This window comes from Hemicordylus capensis, chromosome 2 (assembly GCF_027244095.1).
Source record: "Hemicordylus capensis ecotype Gifberg chromosome 2, rHemCap1.1.pri, whole genome shotgun sequence".
Taxonomy (NCBI): Eukaryota; Metazoa; Chordata; class Lepidosauria; order Squamata; family Cordylidae; genus Hemicordylus; species Hemicordylus capensis.
This window is the reverse complement of record NC_069658.1, coordinates 49137040-49158923: the sequence shown is the minus strand read 5'-3', so window position 1 is coordinate 49158923 and position 21884 is coordinate 49137040. Positions and strand designations below refer to the sequence as shown.

General features: G+C 44.5%; 1 protein-coding gene across 3 annotated transcripts in view; it reads left to right on the top strand.

Moving 5' to 3' along the window:
* Positions 1-1331: 1331 nt before the first annotated feature.
* Positions 1332-21884, top strand: part of HEXB (hexosaminidase subunit beta) — a 40583-nt gene continuing 20030 nt past the window's right edge. The window contains exons 1-7 of one of the 3 annotated variants that reach the window (XM_053292637.1): positions 1332-1911; positions 6825-6973; positions 9166-9231; positions 10944-10990; positions 13616-13726; positions 18256-18357; positions 20853-20982. In XM_053292637.1, coding sequence (XP_053148612.1) covers positions 1646-1911; positions 6825-6973; positions 9166-9231; positions 10944-10990; positions 13616-13726; positions 18256-18357; positions 20853-20982 — 871 coding nt within the window. In that variant the 5' untranslated portion in view covers positions 1332-1645. Of the gene's footprint in view, positions 1912-1999; positions 2077-6824; positions 6974-9165; positions 9232-10943; positions 10991-13615; positions 13727-18255; positions 18358-20852; positions 20983-21884 lie in introns of those variants that run through there. The other 2 variants (XM_053292639.1, XM_053292640.1) reach the window with 2 other exon arrangements.

Genomic DNA, 21884 nt, shown 5'->3' with positions numbered 1-21884 from the left:
GACTCCCGCCCTGCTCATGTGCGGAGAGAATGGGCTTAGCCCGCTCTCCCCGCTTAGCTGCACAAACCGGGCCTCACTGATTGTGCAACCCGGCTCTGTAACTTTTGGGCCTTTTTAGTTTAGAAATAAGGCAGGTTGAGGGGGGAGATGTTAGAGGTGTATAAAACCATGCACAATGTGGATCAAATGGATAAAAATAAAATTTTCTCCTCTTTTAATATTAGAACCCAGGGTCATCCATTGAAGCTAAATCCTGGGAGATTCAGGACAGACAAAAGAAAGTACTTCTTTACACAACATTTAGGTGAACTATGGAATTTGCTACCAGATGTGATGATGGTGCCCAATCTAGATGGTTTTAAAAGATAAATTCATGGAGGATATGGCTACTAGTCTGGATAGCTGTATATTTCCATCAGGATCATAGCAGGCATGCCCCTGAACACCAGCCACTAGAGAACACCAGCAGTTACCCTTTTTTACTCACTTGCGGGCTTCCCTCCTGTACCTGGCTGGACACTGCATGAAGCAGGATGCTGCACTAGATGGCCCCTTGTGATCCTGAAGAGCTTTTCTTATGTGCTTATTTATTTATTTATTCAGTTTTTATACTGCCTTTCATAACGCATCTCAAGGCAGTTTACAAAAGTTAAAATACAATAAACTTATGTTAGAAGTATACAATACGTATAAGCTTCCTCCCAAACTCCTCCCAATATTTTGCACAACATGTTCTTGCTCCAATGATCAAATGTTGTTTGGGGCAATCATACCTGCCAACATGTCCCTATCTTTCCCATTCAGGATAAGGTGCAGATATGAGCAATTCCTGTATATCAAGACCAAGAAGAAGAGCGGGGTCGATGGCAACCTCAGGGTAGCCTGCCGCCAGTAGGCACTGGCAGAACAAATCACCAGATGGCAAATTCTGGAGTACCTTTAAAAAATATATCAAAATAAATAATAGACAGGCACCTATTGCTTATTTTATTCTTGTATTTGTACCAGGATGAAAGGGGCAACGTTTGGCTGTTTCCAAGACCTAAATGCCTGTGGACAAGTCTAGTTTTTTCACTAAAGTAATGTCTGCCATCGAGTCGATGCCAACTCCTGACGACCACAGAGCCCTGTGGTTGTCTTTGGTAGAATACAGGAGGGGTTTACCATTGCCATCTCCCACGCTATATGAGATAATGATGCCTTTCAGCATCTTCCTATATAGCGGGGATTCGAACCGGCAACCTCAGGCTGGCTAGGCAAGTCATTTCCCCGCTGCGCCACTAGGTGGGCCAATAAAACGCAGGGAGGGCCGTGACAGAACAATGGCCAAAGGCAGTGGGTCGGCGCGAGCATTGTTTTGTCAGGGCGCTTCCTTGGCCTATAGCAGCGGGCAAACCAGCCTTGCCCAGAGACGGCCCAAGAGCCGGTCTTTCTCTTGACAACCGCCGCTTGCGAGCGAGCGAGCCGCCTCCTTTCCTCTTCACAGTCGGCGGACGGGAGCAAGGGATGAGGCGGAGAGAGGAGTTGGGCGGCTCTCGGCGCGGCTGGGGCCAGGCTCCCTCCTCCCCGTCAGGTGACTGCAGGCGGCTGCCTGGTCCTTGGCTCTCTCTTGCACGCAGCTGCCGGGCCAGAAGCGAGCGGAGCCATGGAGCTGCTCGGAGCGCTGCTGCTGCTGTGGTTCTCCTTGCACCAAGTCCGCGCGCGCGAAGCCCCGCCTCAGCTGCTGCTCCAGAACGAGGAGGAGGCGCCCCTGGGCGAGTCGCCCCCCTTCGGCTCCCTCTGGCCCCTGCCCCGCTCGCTTTCCATCTCCCCAGCTCGACTGCAGCTGGCTCCCAAGCGGTTCCAGATCGTCCATGGCCCGGGATCCTCGGCGGGGTCGAATTGCTCCTTGCTGCAGGATGCCTTCCGCAGGTGAGCTGCGCCTTCTGCGGCCAGCGGGGCAGGAGACGCCCTTTCCTCCAAGCGGGAGTCCTCGCGGGCTGCTTGCCCTGCTGGGCAGGGCTGGGCAGCGAGAATGGACGGGTGGCTTTCCCTCCCCTGTGAATTACTACGGCGTGGTTGGCAGCTAAAAGGGAAGTATGTCTGCAGCTTGTCACTTGGAGCGCCTGCTGTTTCTTCTTCCCTTTCCCCGCCCAGGTCTCAGTCTTGTGCTTTCACAAATGACATTTGCGGAAGGCACAAGAACGGCTGTATGGTGGGAAGGGGCGGCTGCAGCGCGCATGCATGCAGAAGGTCCCAGGTTCAGTCCCTGGCATCTCCACTTAGAACTGGGGGGAGCCCTGGAGCGCCACTGACTGAATCAATGGCTTCTGAGCAGTCCTTCTGAAATCTAGCAGTTCATCTAGTAGTTCTTCGGAGTGATTTCTGGGTAATACTATTGAGTAATTTAGCTGTAAACGGTAACGATGACTCATCAAATTAATTATTTCAATTTTCATATTATATTCTGAAAAATTGTTCTTCTGTTTTAAACTTGTTTCGTACTGGCTTTTAGTCATGCACAATACAACTCCGGTGATGAGTCGCTTTGTTTGTTGTCGGCAACTGCCAGCAAGTTTTGACACAATACTAATCTAAAAATGCAACAGTGTTTTGACTCTGTATAAGGCCGCTGCGTGTCTTCATATATGAGATGCAGAAATTTGGCCATGGAGATGGCAGTGAAGGCTAAGAATGGTCTTGCTGGAGCAGACCAGCATTCTGTTTCCAGCTGCATGCCTCTGAGCACTCTCCACTACTGGAATGTATAGGAATTTATTTATTTATTTATTAAAATTTTCTTCTATACCACCTCCTCCCAAGACTCTAGGTGGTGAACAACAATACCAATAACAATTTTAAAATAAATAAATAAATAAATAAATAAATAAATAAATAAAAGGCCAATGCCTGGCGAAACAGGTAGGTCTGGAGAAGGGCCTTAAAAGCAGCTAAGGAGGGGGCTGAACGAATCTGGTGGGGGGAAAGAGTGTTCCAAAGAAGAGAGGTGGCCACAGAGAAGGCCCTCCTACTGGCCAAGGCACCATGCACTGCACCAGGGCCTGGGACACTCAGGAGGGCCAGCTGAGAAGACCTGACAGAACGGGATACAACCAGCCGAGAGAGGCGATCCTGGAGATATACAGGTGCTAAGCCCATAAGGGTATTGAAGGTGAAAACCAGCACTTTGAATTGGACCTGGAAGCGAACAGGCAAGCAGTGCAACGAGCATAAAAGAGGTGTGGCACGATCAAATCTACTGCCACCCATGAGGAGGTGGGCCGCGGCATTTTGGACTAGTTGAAGCTTCCAAGTTGTTTTCAAAGGCAACCCTAGGTAGAGAGCATTACAGTAATCCAAACGAAAGGTAACAGAGGCATGAGTTACTGTTGCCAGGGCCTACCGGTCGAGAAAAGGATGTAATGGGCGAACCAGCCAAAGCTGGGCAAAGGCACCCCTGGCCACAGCCTCCACCTGCTGTTCAAGCAGAAGCCACGAGTCCAGAAGGAACCTCAGATGGGGATGGCCTCCCCCTAGTGCTTATACCCAGCACCTGATATTCAGCATCTGGACCAATGTACATGGAAGCTCCTGGAACACTATTGTTGGTAGATCTGGTCTCCATAATCTTTTTGTTAAAGCTGTGGATAGAGGCTAATGGCCATCGCAACAACTCATGGTAAGCCAGCAGCCATCACTGATGGACTGTGTGGGAGAATCTTGGCCTGGGTGCTTTCCAGCATTGGTCCAGATTTGGGCAGGAACAGCTTTCCTCCCCACTGCAGTTCTCCCCATCCCTAGCAGAATTCACTTGTTTACCTAATTTTTAAAGGTACAAAGTCCTTGCCGGTTTTGAATCTGTGCAATCAGTAGGGCATTGTATCAATATGAACACACATAAGAACAGCCCTTCTGGATCAGGCCCAAGGCCTATCTAGTCCAGCATCCTGTTTTGCACAGTGAACCACCAGATGCCTCTGGGATGCCACAGGCAAGAGGTGAGGGCATGTTCTCTCTTCTACTGCTACTCCCCTGCAACTGGCATTTAGAGGCATCGTGCCTCTAACAGCTGGAGGTGGCCCACAGCCACCAGACTAGTAGCCAATGATAGAGCTGTCCTCCCTGAATTTGTTTATAATAACCTAAGAACTGGAGGATCTGTTCTCCAATGTTGAGTGCACTGAATGTTATGTAATTTCTCGTATCAAAGTATTAAAAAAAATTCATATGGAAATTAAACGTTGATGTTGAATAGAAGGTTTCCAGCTTCTTGAAGGGTTCATTAGAAGTGTCTTGTTCATGCTGCTTGTTTTCTTCCCTTTGAGTGAGTAATTATGCAATATTCTTTCCCTGGAGTAACCTGGGATCATAGGTTGAAATTGTCTGAGACTCAGTATCTTCTAGCAAGATCAAAGGTCTAAGCTCTTTCACCTTAGGATAAATGGTTATATAAACAATCATAGGATTGCCTGATTGGTGACATTACCCATTCTAGGGTTGTCTGGTTGGTGGAGTTCAGTGGTCACAATCTGGCTCTCAGGTATACTGTACCTAGGCACATTGATTAAGAGAGAGAGCCAGCGTGGTGTAGTGGTTAGAGTGCTGGACTAGGACCGGGGAAACCAGAGTTCAGATCCTTGCCAAATACTTGCTGGGTGACTCTGGGCCAGTCACCTCTCTCTCAGCCTAACCTACTTCACAAGGTTGTTGTGAGGAGAAACTTAAGTTTGTACTACACCGCTTTGGGCTCCTTGGAGGAAGAGCGGGATATAAATGTGATAAATAAAATAAATAAATAAATAAATAAGCATTCCTAATACTCTCTGAACTGTGGCGGGTGTCAGTGATCCAATGAGAGGGGACAGGTGTAGGAACATCCTGAAAAGTACACACACAAGGAGTTTATCATGTTACGATTCCAATCCTAAAATTATTATAATACTATATTTGGATCTTGATGGTATAAATTGAGCCAGTGTAGTGTAGTGTAGTGGTTAGAGTGTTGGACTAGGACCAGGAAGACCTGAGTTCGAATCCCCATTCAACCATGAAATTCACTGGGTGACTCTGGGCCAGTCATGTATCTCTCAGCCTAACCTACCTCACAGGGTTGCTGTGAGGATAAAAATAACCATGTACACTGCTCTGAGCTCCTCGGAGGAAGAGTGGGATATAAATGTAAACAAATAAACCAGGAACTTTCAAACTTTTGACCATTAAGGAGTGCTTGCCATATTGACTTGTCTGTTGTGGGACCTCTGTGCCATGTAGAAGGTTGTGAGGCATGTTCTTAGGGAGCATATCTGTTCAAATGAAGGGCAGCCGAGGCCTATGGGAACCACCTCATCAGCCTGTATGAATAAGAGTACATACTAGACCAGTAGCAGCTCATCTTAAGAAGGTGTGTGTGTGTGGTGGGGACAAGCTGCAGCTGTCTCCAGTTCCTGCGGCTCTGTTGCTCCTCTCTCTCTCATTCTGCCCCACCCCATAGCTAACAAGAACTGCACCGACTGCAGGCTGCCCATTCTTTAGGTAGAGTTGTGCATGCTGGCTAATGATTACAGCTCTACCTGATGAATGGGCCGCCTGCAGACAGCGCAGCTCTAATTAACTCCAGGGCGGAACAGAATGAGAGAGAGGAGCAATGGAGCTGCAGGATCTGGAGCCAGCTGCATCTTGTTTTAGTGCCCCCACTGACTCATTAAGATGAGCCACTACTAGACTACTAGTAGTACTAGACTACTTTCTCCTGTGAGTTGCTGGAGAAGCTTAGTAGTGGTGAATTTCTGTTCTTCAGAGAAGCTTGTCTGCTTTTCACCTTCTCATTGAGAGACCCATAATATGGTTAGAGGAAACCCCTGGGTTCCCCAGGACAGAGTTTGAGAGAACCACTAATCTAAGCAATCCTGCTTCCTCAAAATTTGTTTTTTAAAAGTTTTACTATTTTCATTGGACATATAGAACAAGATCCATCCATCCATTTCTACTCCAGGTCAGTGCACAGTGCAAGTTCATTTCAGCCCGAAGACCATCCCATCTGTCACTTCAGTTCAAAAACTACAAGCTGTCTGTGTTTCCTAGAAAACTCAGTGGAGAAGCATTCTTATAGTTGATACAATGGCAACACAATACACACGATGGATTAGCTACAATACTTCTGTGTTCTATGCCCCACCGTTTAAAATCCACACTCATATCCAAAACTTTCCCTAATCTGATTATATATCTAATTAGTACATAAGAGGAGGGGGATAATTCACAGCTGTGCCTGTTTAACACTGACATGGAGAGATAAAAACCAGGGAGAGGGTATGAAACAAAATGTTACTTGCACCCTTTAATGGCCTATGTACTTTAAGATTTCCTTCATTTTCTTCTTCACCACTGACTTCAGGCCATACCTTACCCAAATATAATGCTTCCCTTATCTTTCTTTTAAGTGTACAATGTTCAGATTCTAAAATGCTTATTTTGAGAGGCTTTGTTATTCCGTTATGTTTATTATTCATCTGTAAGGACCGTGGTCTTTCCCTGTTTATTATATTTAGAATCTGCTAGATGTTCTTTGACTCTGGTGACTAGATGTCTTCCTCTTTCCCCTATGTTATTTTCACCGTTATGTTTTAACTTATGCAATAAAAATAAGGTCTGGAGAGAAGTATTGTAGCATTCTTATAATTAAATGACAAAGGCTCTCTTTCTAGTTAATGTACCAGTCTGATTAGATGATATATAGAGGCACCCTATAGAACTGAGTCTATTCCAGGAAAACCTCTATTATCTCTGATATTGATAGAAGGCAAACATCTTATGGTGAATTTCTGTGCCTTTTGATTTGCTTTCAGGTATTACGAATACATCTTTGGGTATACCAAATGGAAGAATCAAGATGAAAAACCTCTCTGTGAACCTGAGCTATTCACACTTCAGGTCATTATCACTTCAGTGGATTCAGAATGTGATAAATATCCAAGCATTTCCTCAGATGAGGCCTGTAAGTATCTGATGAAGTATCTTAAATATGCATGTACCAGTAGAAACCTTCTCCTTCCCAACTGTTGTTCATTACGGCATCCTGTGAATTGCTTCTTTCCTTGAACTTGTTTATTATAAAGGGGACTGGTTTTTCAAGCATATAGGATTGACTAATAATCTCCTACTCATTTAACAGTATGTATTTGGAGATAATGGCTTGGCTCAACTTAAAAATAGCCTTGAATGTTACTTGGTGAGATTAATTGCTGTGTTTACCGTGATTTATTTTTATCAAGGAAACAGGATGGGTTGAAGTGCTAAAACACAGCAGTAGACACTGTCTTCTGAGTAAATTGTGTAACACTTGCCTTGCTCCATGATTCTGCATGTTAAACATAAACCTGGTACATTCAGATAAATCACATATCTGAATGTATTATGATACATAATACTTCTGATTATGTTGGTTTATGTGGATTGTTCTGGTGGTTCTAGCTTTTATTTTTAGGCTAGCTGATAAAAATCATTGTGTGTTTTATTTTGTAAGCCACTTTCAGGACTCTTTGACCGAAGTGGTATGTTGTGTTATTGACAGGCTGCTGTGTTGGTAGTGAAATCCTGAAAGCAGAGGCCATTTTGGCAAAATATCTTTGATATGAGAGCCATGAACTTTTTCACACCCGGTTTTTAGTTTGCATCTCCTTTATGGAATGGAGGTATGCGTTCACATGTAGCCCAAATTTACCCCAAAGTCACTGTGAGCTGTCTGGGAGCACTTCACACACAATTTGGGGTTTTCATCACTCATTAGAGTATAGCCCGATCTATAATTGGGGTTTAAAAAAATCTACTTTTTGCATCAGTTTTTGGGGCAACTTCGAACTCTCAGTAAAGCCTCACAGAAAACCTGTGGTAAAGCCTGCTCTCTGAGAAAGTGCCATTTCTCACCGTGCTGACCTCTGCACAGTACTGTGTTTTTCTCAGCACTGAAAAGGCCTTTTAAGGGAGAAGGAACTCTCTCTTAAGGAAAACACTGGGAAGGGCTACACTTCCCAGCACTCTGTGCATGCCTTCTAAGATGGTGCAGGAACTCAAAAGCAGAAGTGTTCTTATCCCTGGACCTTGGGGCCCCGGTCCGTGGCCTCCAAGGTCCGGGGGGCCTCTGCCGCTGCTGCAAGTTCTTTTGGCCGCTGCCACGAGGCCAAACCACCAATCTTGCCAGTAATTCTAGCCACCATGTGAGCAGCCAGGGGGTGGGGAGTGAGTCAAGCAGGCATCTGCCCCTGCTTTGTGGTGGCAGTGGTGTGAAGAGCAGGAGCAGCTGCTGGGCCTGGCTGTTTGGCCCAGCAGCCCTTGATTACTGCGAGGCATGGAGTGCAGAGCGCCTTGCAGTTCTCAAGGGCTCCTGGGCCAAATGGTCAGGCCCGGCGGCTGCTCCCGCTCTCCCCACCGCTGCCATGGGAGGAATGCCTGCTCGACTCACCCCCACGCACCCCCAGCCACATACATGGCGGCTAGAATTACTGGCAAGATCAGCGGCTCAGCCTCGCGATGGGGGTAGTCTGGGCGCCCAAACTACCTAGGTGCGCCACTTCTCAAGAGGGCTCTGTTTCCCGTAAAGGAGTCCCAGCTGTGCTGGGCAAAGCACAACACTGCACAGTGGGAATAGTTACCTGCATGGTGCCTGAGGGACTCTGCAAAGTCTTCAACTTTGGCTGAAGTTTCACAAAGGCCCAATAAACAATTGGGGAGTTGCAGTTAGGATTGATGGAGACTACCACTGGCCCCCGGGCCTTACCCCATGAAGAATGCTATCTAGGAGTAAGAGCAATTATTCCTCTAGTCACAGCTGCAGCCCTGCACACAGGATACTTGCCCCCTTGAGCCGGTGTGGTGTAGTGGTTAGAGTATTGGACTAGGACTAGGGAAACTGGAGTTCAAATCCCCATTCAGCCAGGAAACTCTTGCGACTAGTCACTTATCTCTCAACCTAACCTACCTTACCTTGTTGTGAGGATGTGCATAACCATGTACACGGCTCTGGGTTCTTTGGAGAAAGAGCAAGATATAAATGTAAAAGGAAAATAAATAGATATAAGTAGCATGTGTGCGGGCCTGAAGCCCAAAGTCATAACCATGTTCTTCGTAAGTGGATCACTTTATGTAATCCCTTTCAGTAATAATAACTATAGTTGTCATTTTCCCTTAAAGATCAGCTCCACGTAGCACAACCTGCAGCTGTGCTGAAGGCAGGCAAAGTTTGGGGAGCTTTAAGAGGTGAGTCGTGAGAACATAAGAAGAACCTCTAAGATCAGTCCATCCAGTTTCTAGATGCTTCTGGGAAGCCCACAAACAGGACCCACATCTTTCCTTGTTGCTTACCCCACAGTATTTTCTCATTCATTCATTCATTCATTCAGTTTCTATACCGTCCTTCCAAAATGGCTCAGGGCAGTTTACATTAAGCTATGCATTGTGTGAAGAAGTACTTCCCTTTTTCTATCCTGAATCTATTGTAGATTAATTTCATTGTCTGATCCTGAATGTGAGGGGGAAGAAAAATCTCTTCCCCACATCTTTAATAATTTTATCAACTTTTATCAAGTTCCCGCTTTTCTTGTCTTCTGATCAGGGTGCAGCTCACCCCAAAGTATTTGAGAAGCTTATTTTACTGATTAACCTCATTTTACTGACTTCTCCTCTGCTCAACTCCTCTTCCTTGGGGAGGAGAGCTGGTTTTGCGTTAGTGATCATGAATTGTTTCCTTTGCTACCCTGCTTTTTCCTAAGCAGGGTCTGCCCTGGTTTGTATTTGAATGGGTGACTCTATGTGAGCACTGCCTGCTGTAAGATATTTCCCTTAGGGGATGGGGCCATAATTCAGTGACAGAGCATCTGCTTTGCAAGCAGAAGGTCCCAGGTTTACTCCCTGGCATTTCCAAGTAGAACTGGGAGAGACTCTTGCCTGAAACCATAAAGAGCTGCTGCCAGTCAGTGTATAGACAATACTGAGCTAGATGGACCAATGGCCTCACTCATTATAAGGTAGCTTCTTATGTTCCTAACTCATATTTCTCCCAACAAAGTGTATTGCCAAAAAAATTTGAGAGAAGTTGTTCATCAAGCTTTCCCTCTGTCTGCACCCCTGCTTCTAATATGTTTTCACACGACACTTCCTTTTGTACAAAAGTTTTTAGTCTGTAGTCAGTCAAGCTGACTGTCTTTCAACACCGATCATGTGGGCACTCACTCATGCTTGTGCTGAGGGCTGTTTGAAGTTGGGCACATTCAGCTAGCACACACACACGCTGCCTACATTGATAAACAAACCCAAAATGTTGTTGTGTGAATCAGCCCTGAGTGCTTTGTGCATCAGTGAAATTAAGTAACGGGGTCAGGTTTTCAGATTCATCACGTCTCCCCCCGCTACTTCAGATATTCCAGGGAAGCATGACTACTTGTGCCTCATCATTCTGTGCTCCCTTGGCTCACCGCAAATAGAGAAGTGTGTGTATCTAGTGGGGAAATTATTATTCACAATATTGATATGCCACTTTTCAACAAAAAGTTCTAAAAGTGATTTGCATAGCAAAAAGTATGAAAAAATGGACTCTTGTCCCCAAAGGGCTCACAATCTTTTAAAAACAAAGCAATAGCCAACCACCCACCCTAGCAGGCACAAAGGAGATACCAGCAATAGCCACTGGAAAGACACTCTGCTGGGTTGAATAAAGACAGATGCTCTCGCTCTGCTAAATATAAGACCCAGCACTTTAAAGGTGCCTCTTTGCCTATTTCGCAGTCCTTGTGCTGGGACAGAATGTACATCTCCCCTCGTCAGATACACTCACCCTCCTTTTAATGACATTAATGAAACTTAGTGAAAGAAAGCACAAATAATTGGTTTCTTGGAACATCTAAAGTGGCTCGTGCATGACATGAGTGTTTCTTTGCCAAATGTGATTACAGTTCAGTCTGTTTGGCTTCCAGGTTTGGAAACATTCAGCCAGTTAGTATATGAGGATGATTATGGAAGTGTAAGTATTCTTCTCCATCGTACAGAGGACTACAGCTACCAGTTTGTTCTTTTCCTCAGGTTTGCACCAAGCAGGTGTGCTATTAATGTCTTTATAAACTTCAGATTTGGTTGTTCTTTGCTATGAAGTTGCTTCATAGACTGTTGGAAGGCTGCAGCCTTGCAGAGCTTCCTGAGGCAAGTTAAAACATGTTCCACGCAGAACCTGCACTGGCTTCCCATAGTCTTTCTTGCAAAACAGGGTTGCCTTGTTTTGATCAGAATTTTAACATGACTGCAGTTACTCTTCATCCCAGAAAACTTTGTTTCCAGTGTGACTTTCTGAATATTTGTAAGATCTCATTTTTAAAGAAATATGTCTTCACTTAATGTTAAGACGGGCTTCCAGAATTGTGGGGAGAAATCTCATAAAGACTCGGAGATTAAATAAATTCTGGGTAGAACCTAAACCTGCACTACAGGCATAGTTGAAAGTATCCCTTAAAGATCACTGCAGCATGTTGGAGTGGACATCAGTCTTGTGCACCTTTATTTACTGAAGCAAGAGGCTACAATAATGTACAAGCCAGGGTGTTTTTAATGGTTAAAGGTGTCTGCTTGATTATTTTCTTAATACCCACAAACATGAATATCTGCAGTGCAGTCTGTGGATTTCTTGAGAAAGACATCCACTTGTTTAATCTTCTGTACATTCCTAAAAACGCCTGGTTGGTTTTCTTCAAATTGCTTAAACCAACTGATGTTAAACTTTGTAAAATGATCTCTCCAAAGCATACGGCTGTGTCCCAAAGCACTGGGAAGAGCAGAAGGTTTCAAGTTCCCTCCCTGGCTTCTCCAAGATAGGGCTGAGAGAGATTCCTGCCTGCAACCTTGGAGAAGCCGCTGCCAGTCTGTGAAGACAATACTGAGCTAGATAGACCAATGGTCTGACTCAGTATATGGCAGTTTCCTATGTTTCCTATGTTCATTTTAAGAACTTAGCAGAAGTAGAATTACTCACTTAATTGATACTGAATGTTGCTGTGGTCTCTGCAACTTGAGCACTGGGTACCTTGGAGGCTTCCTCTGTCCTTATGGCCCATCTGTGTACCAAGACTGAACAGACAAACTAACATTTCCACCAGCTATTCCCCTGTTAGAGAGTTTTCTTCTGCTTGCATTTACCAAAGCTTAAGTATCTTCCAAACGTGACACGAGGGGCGGAGCCACCATTGTGCAAATGGGTTCAAAGAACCTGGGCCGCCAATAGAATGGGCCGCTGAAGCCCACAGCCAGGTGTGGCTTGGGCTCTGGAGAGCCCCGAGCAAGTTCTCCCTTGACAACCTTTCCCCCTCCCTTTCTAGATAAAGCGAAATAGATGATGTCAGGCAGCAAGCACTGCCTGAAATGACAGGGGAGAGCTTACTTGCTCAAGGCCATGCCCCCTTTGCATATGATGTCATGCGCAAATTGGGCATGGTCTCGAGTTCCAGAGAGCCTGAGCAAGCTCTCTCCAGAGAGAGAGAGGGGGGGGGGACATCTATTTCTCTTTCTCTCCATTGCTGGAGGGAGAGAAAGGGAAATAAAAGTCTGTCAGGCTGAAAAGGTCAGGGGAGAGCTCGCTTGGGGCTCTCCAGAGCCCGGGCATGAGTGGGGGGGAGTTCTCTAGGGTCTCTCATCTGGAGCCCGAGACTTGCCCCGTGCACGTGACGTCACATACACGGGACATTGCTAGAGGAGCTGCCGGGCGGGGCCGGACCCAGGTTGCCATTTGGCTGGTTCTGCGCCTGCGTGAAACATGGCCTTTATGTCTGAAATGGCATTGAGGACTAATCTGGTTGTATGTATTTGTTTAATCTCCTTTTAACCAACTTGTTGCCATTCTGGCCCTGTGGCATATGATGGTTCACAAGTTCCCTCTCTGCTCTGCCAAGCTTATATTTCTACTACTTTGCAAATACCCTGGCTGCCCAAACCATGTCTATACCTGGTTGCTACTTTTGGATGGAGACCTGGCCTTCATGTGTTCTGCATGGCAGCGTATAAGACCCACCAGCTCGTGACTGCCAGGCCGTTCCCTTGCATCAGCTCTGCATTTTAAATCGCTGACTGTTTTACCTTTTTTAGTGTTCCTATTTGGGTACCTTATTTTATATACCCCGTTTTAGCCACCACCTTTTGCATTTTATATATTTCACATTTTATATGTTCATATTTTTTAATACAGCTGTTTAATAATCCCATAGCTACCCTCTTTTCTGAGGATAGCAGCTTTATAGTATTATAATATAGCTTTATACTATTAGAGTAGTAATTTTAAAGTAATAAAGTTTTAAAGTTCCATAATTTGTTTTTAATCATGCTCTACTGTTCTATCTTATGCTAGTCTTGGACCAAAATAAAGATGATTGACTGATTGGTTCACAAGCTCAAATATAAATATTGGAAGAAGACATTGTTGCACATATTTCTTTGCTGTGACCATTGGTGATGGGTCATCACGGAAATATATGTAATACTTGAGTTTAGATATGGACTTGGTTTATGTTTGGGTCCATTGTATGCATTCGTTTTATTAGTATCTTACACAAAAGCTAATTTGACCACCTGTTAGACCATTTTCCCTTTCTCTCTTTTGTTTTAACAGTTTTTTATCAATGAATCTGAGATTATTGACTACCCAAGATTTGCTCATCGAGGGATCTTACTTGACACATCAAGGCATTTTCTGCCCTTGAAAACTATTCTAATCAATTTGGTGAGTTTGACAATTGAGTTAGATTTCCACCACTACCCGGTGTTGGGGGTAATTAATTACCCAGTGTTGGGGGTAATTAATTAATTATATAGCAGAATATTTCAGGAGCTCGCTCACTGCCATTACAGCAGAAGTTAACAGGGTCTCAGGGGCAGCAGCTTGTAAATCATGAGCATGGAAATTCATGTAAGATTAAACTAATCTACTTTATTCTGAAATACATGATGATAGGAAAAGACTTATATCTAACTTCTGGCTACATGTTGGTCAGAGAGAGACCTTATAGAAGTATGGTGCTCAGAGAGAGAAAGCTAAAAGCAATCTGGGAAGAAGAAGAAAGAAGTCACTCTCAGAAAGTTCCTGAGTACACTGTATCCATTGAGGGGGTCATAGAGGCAGAGATAAACAGGAAAGAGAAGGAGACTATCTCTACGGACTATCTCTACTCCTAATGCCCCTAGTGGTCATTAGGGTTACAGGTGCAAAAGATCGATGGCATGCCATCTAGAGTTGGATCTCCTACACCCTGCATCCCATCTTCTACTGTTGCTGTTGTAGAAGCATAGAATGTTAGAGCTGGAAGGACCCCGGAGGCCTTTTCGTCCAACCCTCTGCTCAGTGCAGGAAACTGCTCGAGCATCCTTAACAGATTACCATCTAGCCTCTGTTTGAAAACCGATAACTACAATGAATATTCAGTGAAGATGAGCAATTGCACGAGGCAAACTGTTCCATCGTCAGCTCCACCACAGCAAGTGTGATTTAAACCATCTGCTACCTTACTGAGAAAATATTAATGTTAACATCACTTGAAATACTTAACAGATATTTGTAAGCCCTGAAATGGTTGGATGTCCTACAATTCATAAGACTCCGATAGTCATCCAGCACATGATAGATCCTCATCACCCCACTGCTGATTATTATAACAGATGAAATTCTACAAATACATTGGGCTATTTCCCCTCTGTAGCTTGGGGCAGCTGTAGTGCACTGAAACAACAGGTCAAAGCCTCGTTACATTTCCTTCAGGCACAGGACATAACAGCTGAAATGTTGGGCTGGATGAGAAGAAATGTTATGCAAATCTGAGTACTTTCCAAATTCCCCCATCCTCAAAGCAGCAAAAGTTCATTTTCACATGTTAAATGTTCTGTCTTGCAGAAGTACGAATACAGGCATTTTGTAAGAAATGGTGAATCTGTCCTTATTGCTCAGTAGTTGTGGTTTGCGAATAATTGTTGCTGGGATCTCTTATCTGCTTTTCGGTCTTTGAATGAGCATTGGGCAACTGTTGTTGCAGTAACCTTGTATGTTAGGTTCTGGTACAGGTCTGGTTTTGTTGTGTTTTTTTAAAAACAGGAATCCTTCCTTAATCATTGTACAGTAAACCAGTCATGAGACAAAACTTTAGGAAGCCTTCCTGCTGTCACTTTGTAGGTCTGTTCAGTAAATTATCAGCCATTCTAGATGAAACCAGGTGAACTCTTTTGGGGTCTGGTTAATGAGGGCAGGTGGAGCCAGGGCCGGTACCAGACTATTTTGCACCCTAGGCAAGGCTAAGTACTTGCACCCCACCCCAACCCCTACACTCTGCACTTCTCTGAGGTCTGCGCCCTAGGCAGCTGCCTAGTTGGCCTAATGGTAGTACTGGACCTGGCTGGGGCTGTGCCCCCCTCTACCCCCCAAGGAAACAAATGCACTTGTTAAGAAGGGAAACTTGCAGCCTAATCAGAAGAAAGAGAGAGCCATTTTCTCTGAAAAGAAGGGAGCTCACTTCAACCCTCCTCCCTGCTGCTGGAGCCTCCTCTCTCCCATAATTGAACAGAAAAGGTGCCAATCAAGCTGTCCCATCTTCTGATTGTTTGGTGGCTCACCGAAACATCACCCACCCCCAAAGGAAAAATGCGCAGACAGATTGCAACAGCCTGTGGGTTGTTGTTTTTTAACATGCAACAGCCTGTGGGTTGGTGGTTTTTACATGCTCCTCCACAATGAAAAAAAAAAGTAAAAATAAATATGCAGACTGATTACCACAGCCTATGTATTATTTTTCCACCCGAGGATCAGGCCATGTATAATTATTTTTCCTCAGGTGGGATTAGACTGTAAGTTTTCCTTCTTCACAAGTACATTTGTTTGCTTGGTTGCACCCATCTTGCCTTTACTGACTGACTATTCCTGCCCAGTGGGGTTTTCTTTTCTTTTCTTTTCTTTGCAACCCCCCTCCCACTCTAAAGGTAAAGGTAAAGTGTGCTGTTGAGTTGGTATCGACTCCTGGAGACCACAGAGCCCTGTGGTTGTCTTTGGTAGAATACAGGAGGGGTTTACCATTGCCTCCTCCCACGCAGTACGAGATGATGCCTTTCAGCATCTTCCTATACTGCTGCTGCCCGATATTGGTGTTTCCCATAGTCTGAGAAACATACCAGCGGGGGTTCAAACTTGCAACCTCTGGCTTGCTAGTCAAGTCATTTCCCCGCTGCGCCCACTCTAGCTACTCTTTTTCCATTCCATTTCCCAATGGAGTTCAGTTTTTCTGCATCTCTCCCACTCTAGCTAGCCCTTTCCCCTTCTCTTACCCAGTGCCCAAACTCCAGCTACCCCTTTCCCCTTCTGCTGCCCAGTAGGGTTTTCTTTGTTTTATTTCCTTCTACCACCACCCACCACCCCTTCCACCTTCTCTTGGCCAGTGGGGTATTATTTTTTCTTCTTCTTTCATCCCCACCTCTCAGCCACTCCTTTTCCCTTCTCTTGCCTGGCTGGTAGTATTTCTGTGTGGAGATTTTGCTGTGTGTTTGCTGTAAGAACACATTCAGAGACTCAGGCTTGCTAGCCCGTCCAGCTGAGAACAGTTGTGCAGGTCAGTCTGCTATGAAAAAGTGTTTGCAATGGCACTGAATGGGGTGCTTTATGTTCCCAGGAAGTCCCAAGGGATTAATAGCTGGGATGTACTAAAATGCATGCCAAGATTGTCCACTGAAAACAGTGGGTGAAGGTCCATTGGCAATACTGGGAGCCATGAATACCAAGTGACATGCCTGGCCTCTCTAGAAGTAAAAGCATTAATTCGTAGTATATCCTTTCATAACAATGATAGGATAATCACAAAGTAAGGTCCATAAAACAATAAAAACTGAAGGTAGCAGAAAAGAGAGCCAGTATCTATTGCATGGCAAAGATTATACTGATATCTCTTCTCTTCTGAGAAGAGATACCTCCTAACGGAGCAAAAAGGCACCTTTTAAAAAGTGGTGATTCTCTTTATTTAGCAGAGGGAGAGCAACTGGCTCTACCCAACCCCAACACAGCACCCCTCTAGTGGCTGTCTGGTGTCTATCTTATGTTTCTTTTTTTAGATTGTGAGCTCTTTGGGGACAGGGAGCCTATATCTATCTATATCTATCTAAACTGCTTTGGGAACTTTTTAAGAAAAACACTACATAAATATTTTTTGTATTTGTATTCTGCCCTCCCTGCTCTGGTGACCACTGACCAGCAGTCGCCATGAAGTAGCTCTGGTTTCAGTGGCCTGTATCCTTGTCCCCAAAAATGAAAGTGTGGAAATTAATAATCTTGCCTTTGGTGGATAATATATCTCACCAACCCCAACTCCAGACTGTAGGAGATGTGCTCCAGCAATGGAGAGGGCACACAGCTACCAAAAGGCGGGGGGGGGGGAACCTGATTAAAAATCAAGATTTGTTTAAATGGCATTGGTGCTCAGGATATCATGGGTTGAAAGAGAGTCTTGTGATACATCTTGCAGTGATGTTATAGATACTGTCCACTAGGTGCCCATGATATTAGCTCAGCCATGATTCCCTCCCACAATGAAGCAAGTTTTATAGTGGTGGTTTTGGGCTTAACGGATAGCTATTTTCTAGAGAATGGATTTGCACGCACAAGGGAAGTGTTTGCTGGGAAGACATCTGGGGAACTCATTTATGGTTTTACCCTTCTATCCCAGCAAACCCACAGCATCTAGAAAGGCCTTTAAATGCTTGCTTTGGCATTTGTATTATTGTCAGTCCTCACTGTGATCATGTTCACTGGCTGCTTATAGAAATGGAACAATGTGTGTCGAGGGGATAAAAGCATCCTGAGGGCCTTCCTGAAAGGTAAGTTGCACTGAAATTAGTGTGACTTCTGTGTAAATGTGTTTGAGATTGAGTATAAAAGCTTGCTTTTGTTATGGCCTTCCAAGATCAGGAGGGGTTGGAAAAGCCATTATGAGATTTGTTTATATTTATTTATTTAAAATATTTGTATTCTGCTCCTCCAATTCAATACTGCTTAGACACACACACACACACACACACACACACATATATATACACACACACACACACACACACATATATATTATATATATATATAATATAATATATACATATATATTTTATATATATATAAAATGTCTGGCTCAAGGTGCTGCAAAAAACTACTTTGGTAATATGCCTCTTCAAGAGTTCACTTATGAATGAAAAGTGCCTAACCAAAATACCATCTTGCCTTCCATGTTGTAGGATGCCATGGCCTTTAACAAGTTCAATGTCCTGCATTGGCACATTGTTGATGACCAGTCCTTTCCTTACCAGAGTGTCACTTTTCCTGAGCTGAGTGCCCAGGTTAGTAAAACTGTAATGTGAAATCTTCTGATGATTCCCTGCCTTTATATTATATTATATTATATTTATTAATTGATTTAATTACTATCTTCTATCTATATATTTAATTCTCGAAGGCATACTCGTAGCTGCCGGATAGGCTAGCTACGGGATGGGTGGGAGTAGAAAAAATGGTGATAGTGTCAGCGGCTGGCTGGCCAGCTGGCCAATGGAGGGGAGGGAAGAGTGGTGAAAAAATAGTGGTGGCGACGGGCAAAAGAAGGTGGCGGGGATGGACAGGGATAGGGAAGAAGGAGACGGCAACAGACGGGGGGAGGAGAATGAGGCAGAAACGCATGGGTGGGGGAAGAAGGAGGAGGCAGTAGGCTGGGGGGAAGAAGGAGGCAGAAACGGGCGGGCGTGGGAAGAAGGAGGCAGAAAAACGGGCAGGAGACAAAACAACAATGGGAGGGGGCGCGGTGACAGGTGACAAACTAGAGGCGCAAATGCTCTGCGCCCGGCCCAACTAGTTATTGTTATTATGGTGGTTGTTTAAAAACTTTTGAGGAGCCATGGTTCACATAGTGTGCAATGCAACATGGACATTGCAATGCTGTGAGCACGCAGTTACACAGCTGCATGAATTGTGCAAAATGCATCCACACAACAGTAATCCTATTGGAAATAATAGCTGAAATGCATTTTGTGCAGTCCTTGTCTCTGTGCAACTGTGCACTTGCAACATGCACATTATGATGTGCAGTATATTGGCCATGAACGCTAATCATATATGTACTAGTAGAAGTTGTATTTAAAGGAAAGTTCCTTGATTGTTGCCCACTCTCCTTAAGAATGGCATTATCATAGTATTTGTAGGGATGCTGGTGACACTAGGTACAATCAAAGTGCCTCTTCTCACTCCCTAGTAGAGCAACACTATTGCAGCATGGCTCCCGGTGGATCACTGCAACAGAGTGGATGGTCTGTAAGCTCCCTACCAGTCAGTTGGTGGGCAACTCTGTCTACCATAGAAATGCTTTAATTTGTTAACAATGGCAAACCTATCAAGCAAGTCTAGTGAAAACATTTTTTCCTTAGGATATCTCCCAGCTGTCCTGAAGCCTTGATGTTTACCCTCATGACTGCCCCTTTTTAGTTAAAATGAGCCCTGCTGGATCACACCAAGGATCTTGCTCACCAGAGTGGCTAATCAGTTTAAGTTAAAGAATTCAGAAACATTGGCAATGTTGTTCTTAATATTTGCATGCTGTTCCAATCAACTTTGTAAAGTAGGCTGAGGTGGGCTTTAACTTTTAATTAGAGTCAAGGGCTCCAGACTGTTGTACAATCATTTCTTTCTAGCATTCAGACATGAACACGTGGGCCATATCCATTGCCTCATTATATCAAGTTGCATCTGCAAAACCAAAGTCTTATCCCCATGATAGGTGTCTGCTTGTCCTACTTCAGGCCTGGATAACTTGTAGCCCCCAAGGGCAAATGCAGATCATTGGCCATGAATGTTGACCACCAAGAGTAATGAAACTAGTCAGTACTTCTGGTTGCTTTCCAGACGGCAAAGTAACATTGCTTTGCAATGTATAGGCTTGGTGTGCGTGTGTAGGATCTGGGTTTTGACACCATCTTGCATATGGGAAGAATAAAGTGCTGATTGCACAGCCTGTATTTGGATCTTCTTTTAATGTTTCAGGTTTAAAGCGTTGTATGTGTGTTACCAAAAAAACACCCTGATTTTTTTAGTTTTGAGAACAGTTTGCAGGCTTCCTGGGTTTACTCATGATTCAGTTGAATATGCTTCCTCTCAAGTAAGAGTGTATAGGATTGCAGCTATGAAAATGTGGCTTGCACAGAGGCAGACTATTTTTCACGATTAAACATATATATATTTGCAAAAGTCTGATGCTCTTGCTCAAATCGTGATGCAGCATCGTGCACAAATTGGGGGTGAGATTCAGTGGGGTCCACTCAGCGACACAGCTATGGAAAGCGACTGTCAAGGTGAGGGGGCACCTCCTCACCCATGCCCGGCTGCAGCGGGGAGGCATGGTGGACAGTGAGCCCCTTAGTCAAGGAAAGATAGTGCACAAATTCACCAAGGGAAAGCCTTCAGTCACCTGCCCATCCTCCTCTTCTCTCTCTCTCTCTCATTGGGGAGGAAGTGGTGTTAAATCCAATAGTGGCTTCAAAATGTTAGGTCAAAAGCTGTGGGATTTTACACCACTTCCTCCTGCAATCTGGAAAGCACCCTGGAAATTCAAATTTACAGAGAGACATGGAATTCACTTGTGGCCATGAGCAAATCATTCTTTGTCAGCCAAAATGATTTCATAAGGTTGTTAGAATAAATAATAATCCCAGGGTATTTTTTTCCAGTTGGTCTAGAAATGGCAAATAACTAGCAATTCCTGATGGCTATAATATAATATGGCTCTATCAGCAGTTCACACTTATTGATGTTTTCCTGACATAATGTTAAATGTGGGCATTTTTCACAGGGGGCCTATTCATACCATCATGTTTACAACCCTGTTGATGTCCGTCTGGTGATAGAATATGCTCGGTCACGAGGAATTAGAGTCATCCCGGAGTTTGATACTCCAGGGCACACAAAGTCTTGGGGGAAAGGTAAGATGTGTATTATTCTGAAATGCCCCTGGTAACTGGGCAAAGAGCCACCTTTCAAAGTTGTGATTGATTGATTAAGTGCCATCAAGTCAGTGTCGACTCTTAGCGACCATATAGATAGATTCTCTCTAGGATGATCTGTCTTCAGTTTGGCCTTTAAGGTGGTGCATTCATTGCTTCGTAATTGAGTCCATCCACCTTGCTGCTGGTTGTCCTCTTCTTCTCTTGCCTTCAAGCTTTCCCAGAATTATGGACTTGTCAAGGTAGCTGGTTTTTTGCATAATGTGTCCAAAGTATGCTAGTTTGAGCCTGGTCATTTGTGCCTCGAGTGAAAATTCGGGATTGATTTGTTCTATGATCCATTTGTTTGTTTTCCTGGCTGTCCATGGTATCCTCAAAAGTCTTCTCCAGCACCAAAGTTCAGAAGTGTCTGTCTGTTTGTTTGTTTGTTTGTTTGTTTGTTTTTACATTTATATCCCGCTCTTCCTCCAAGGAGCCCAGAGCAGTGTACTACATTACTTGAGTTTCTTTTTCACAACAACCCTGTGAAGTAGGTTAGGCTGAGAGAGAAGTGACTGGCCCAGAGTCACCCAGCTAGTGTCATGGCTGAATGGGGATTTGAACTCAGGTCTCCCCAGTCCTAGTCCAGCACTCTAACCACTACAATGCTTTTTCTGTCTTGCTTCTTCAAAGTCCAGCTTCCGCATCCATAGACTGATTTTTCACGGGAAAAATCATTGTCCGACAATTCTAAACTTTGTAGGTGTAGACACGTCACCGCATCTAAATATCCAAGGTCTTCATTGCAACCCTACCAAGTGCTAGTCTGTGACATATTTCTTGACTGCTGGATCCTTTGCTGTTGATGGTCGATCCTAAAAGGCAGAAGCTATCCATCACTT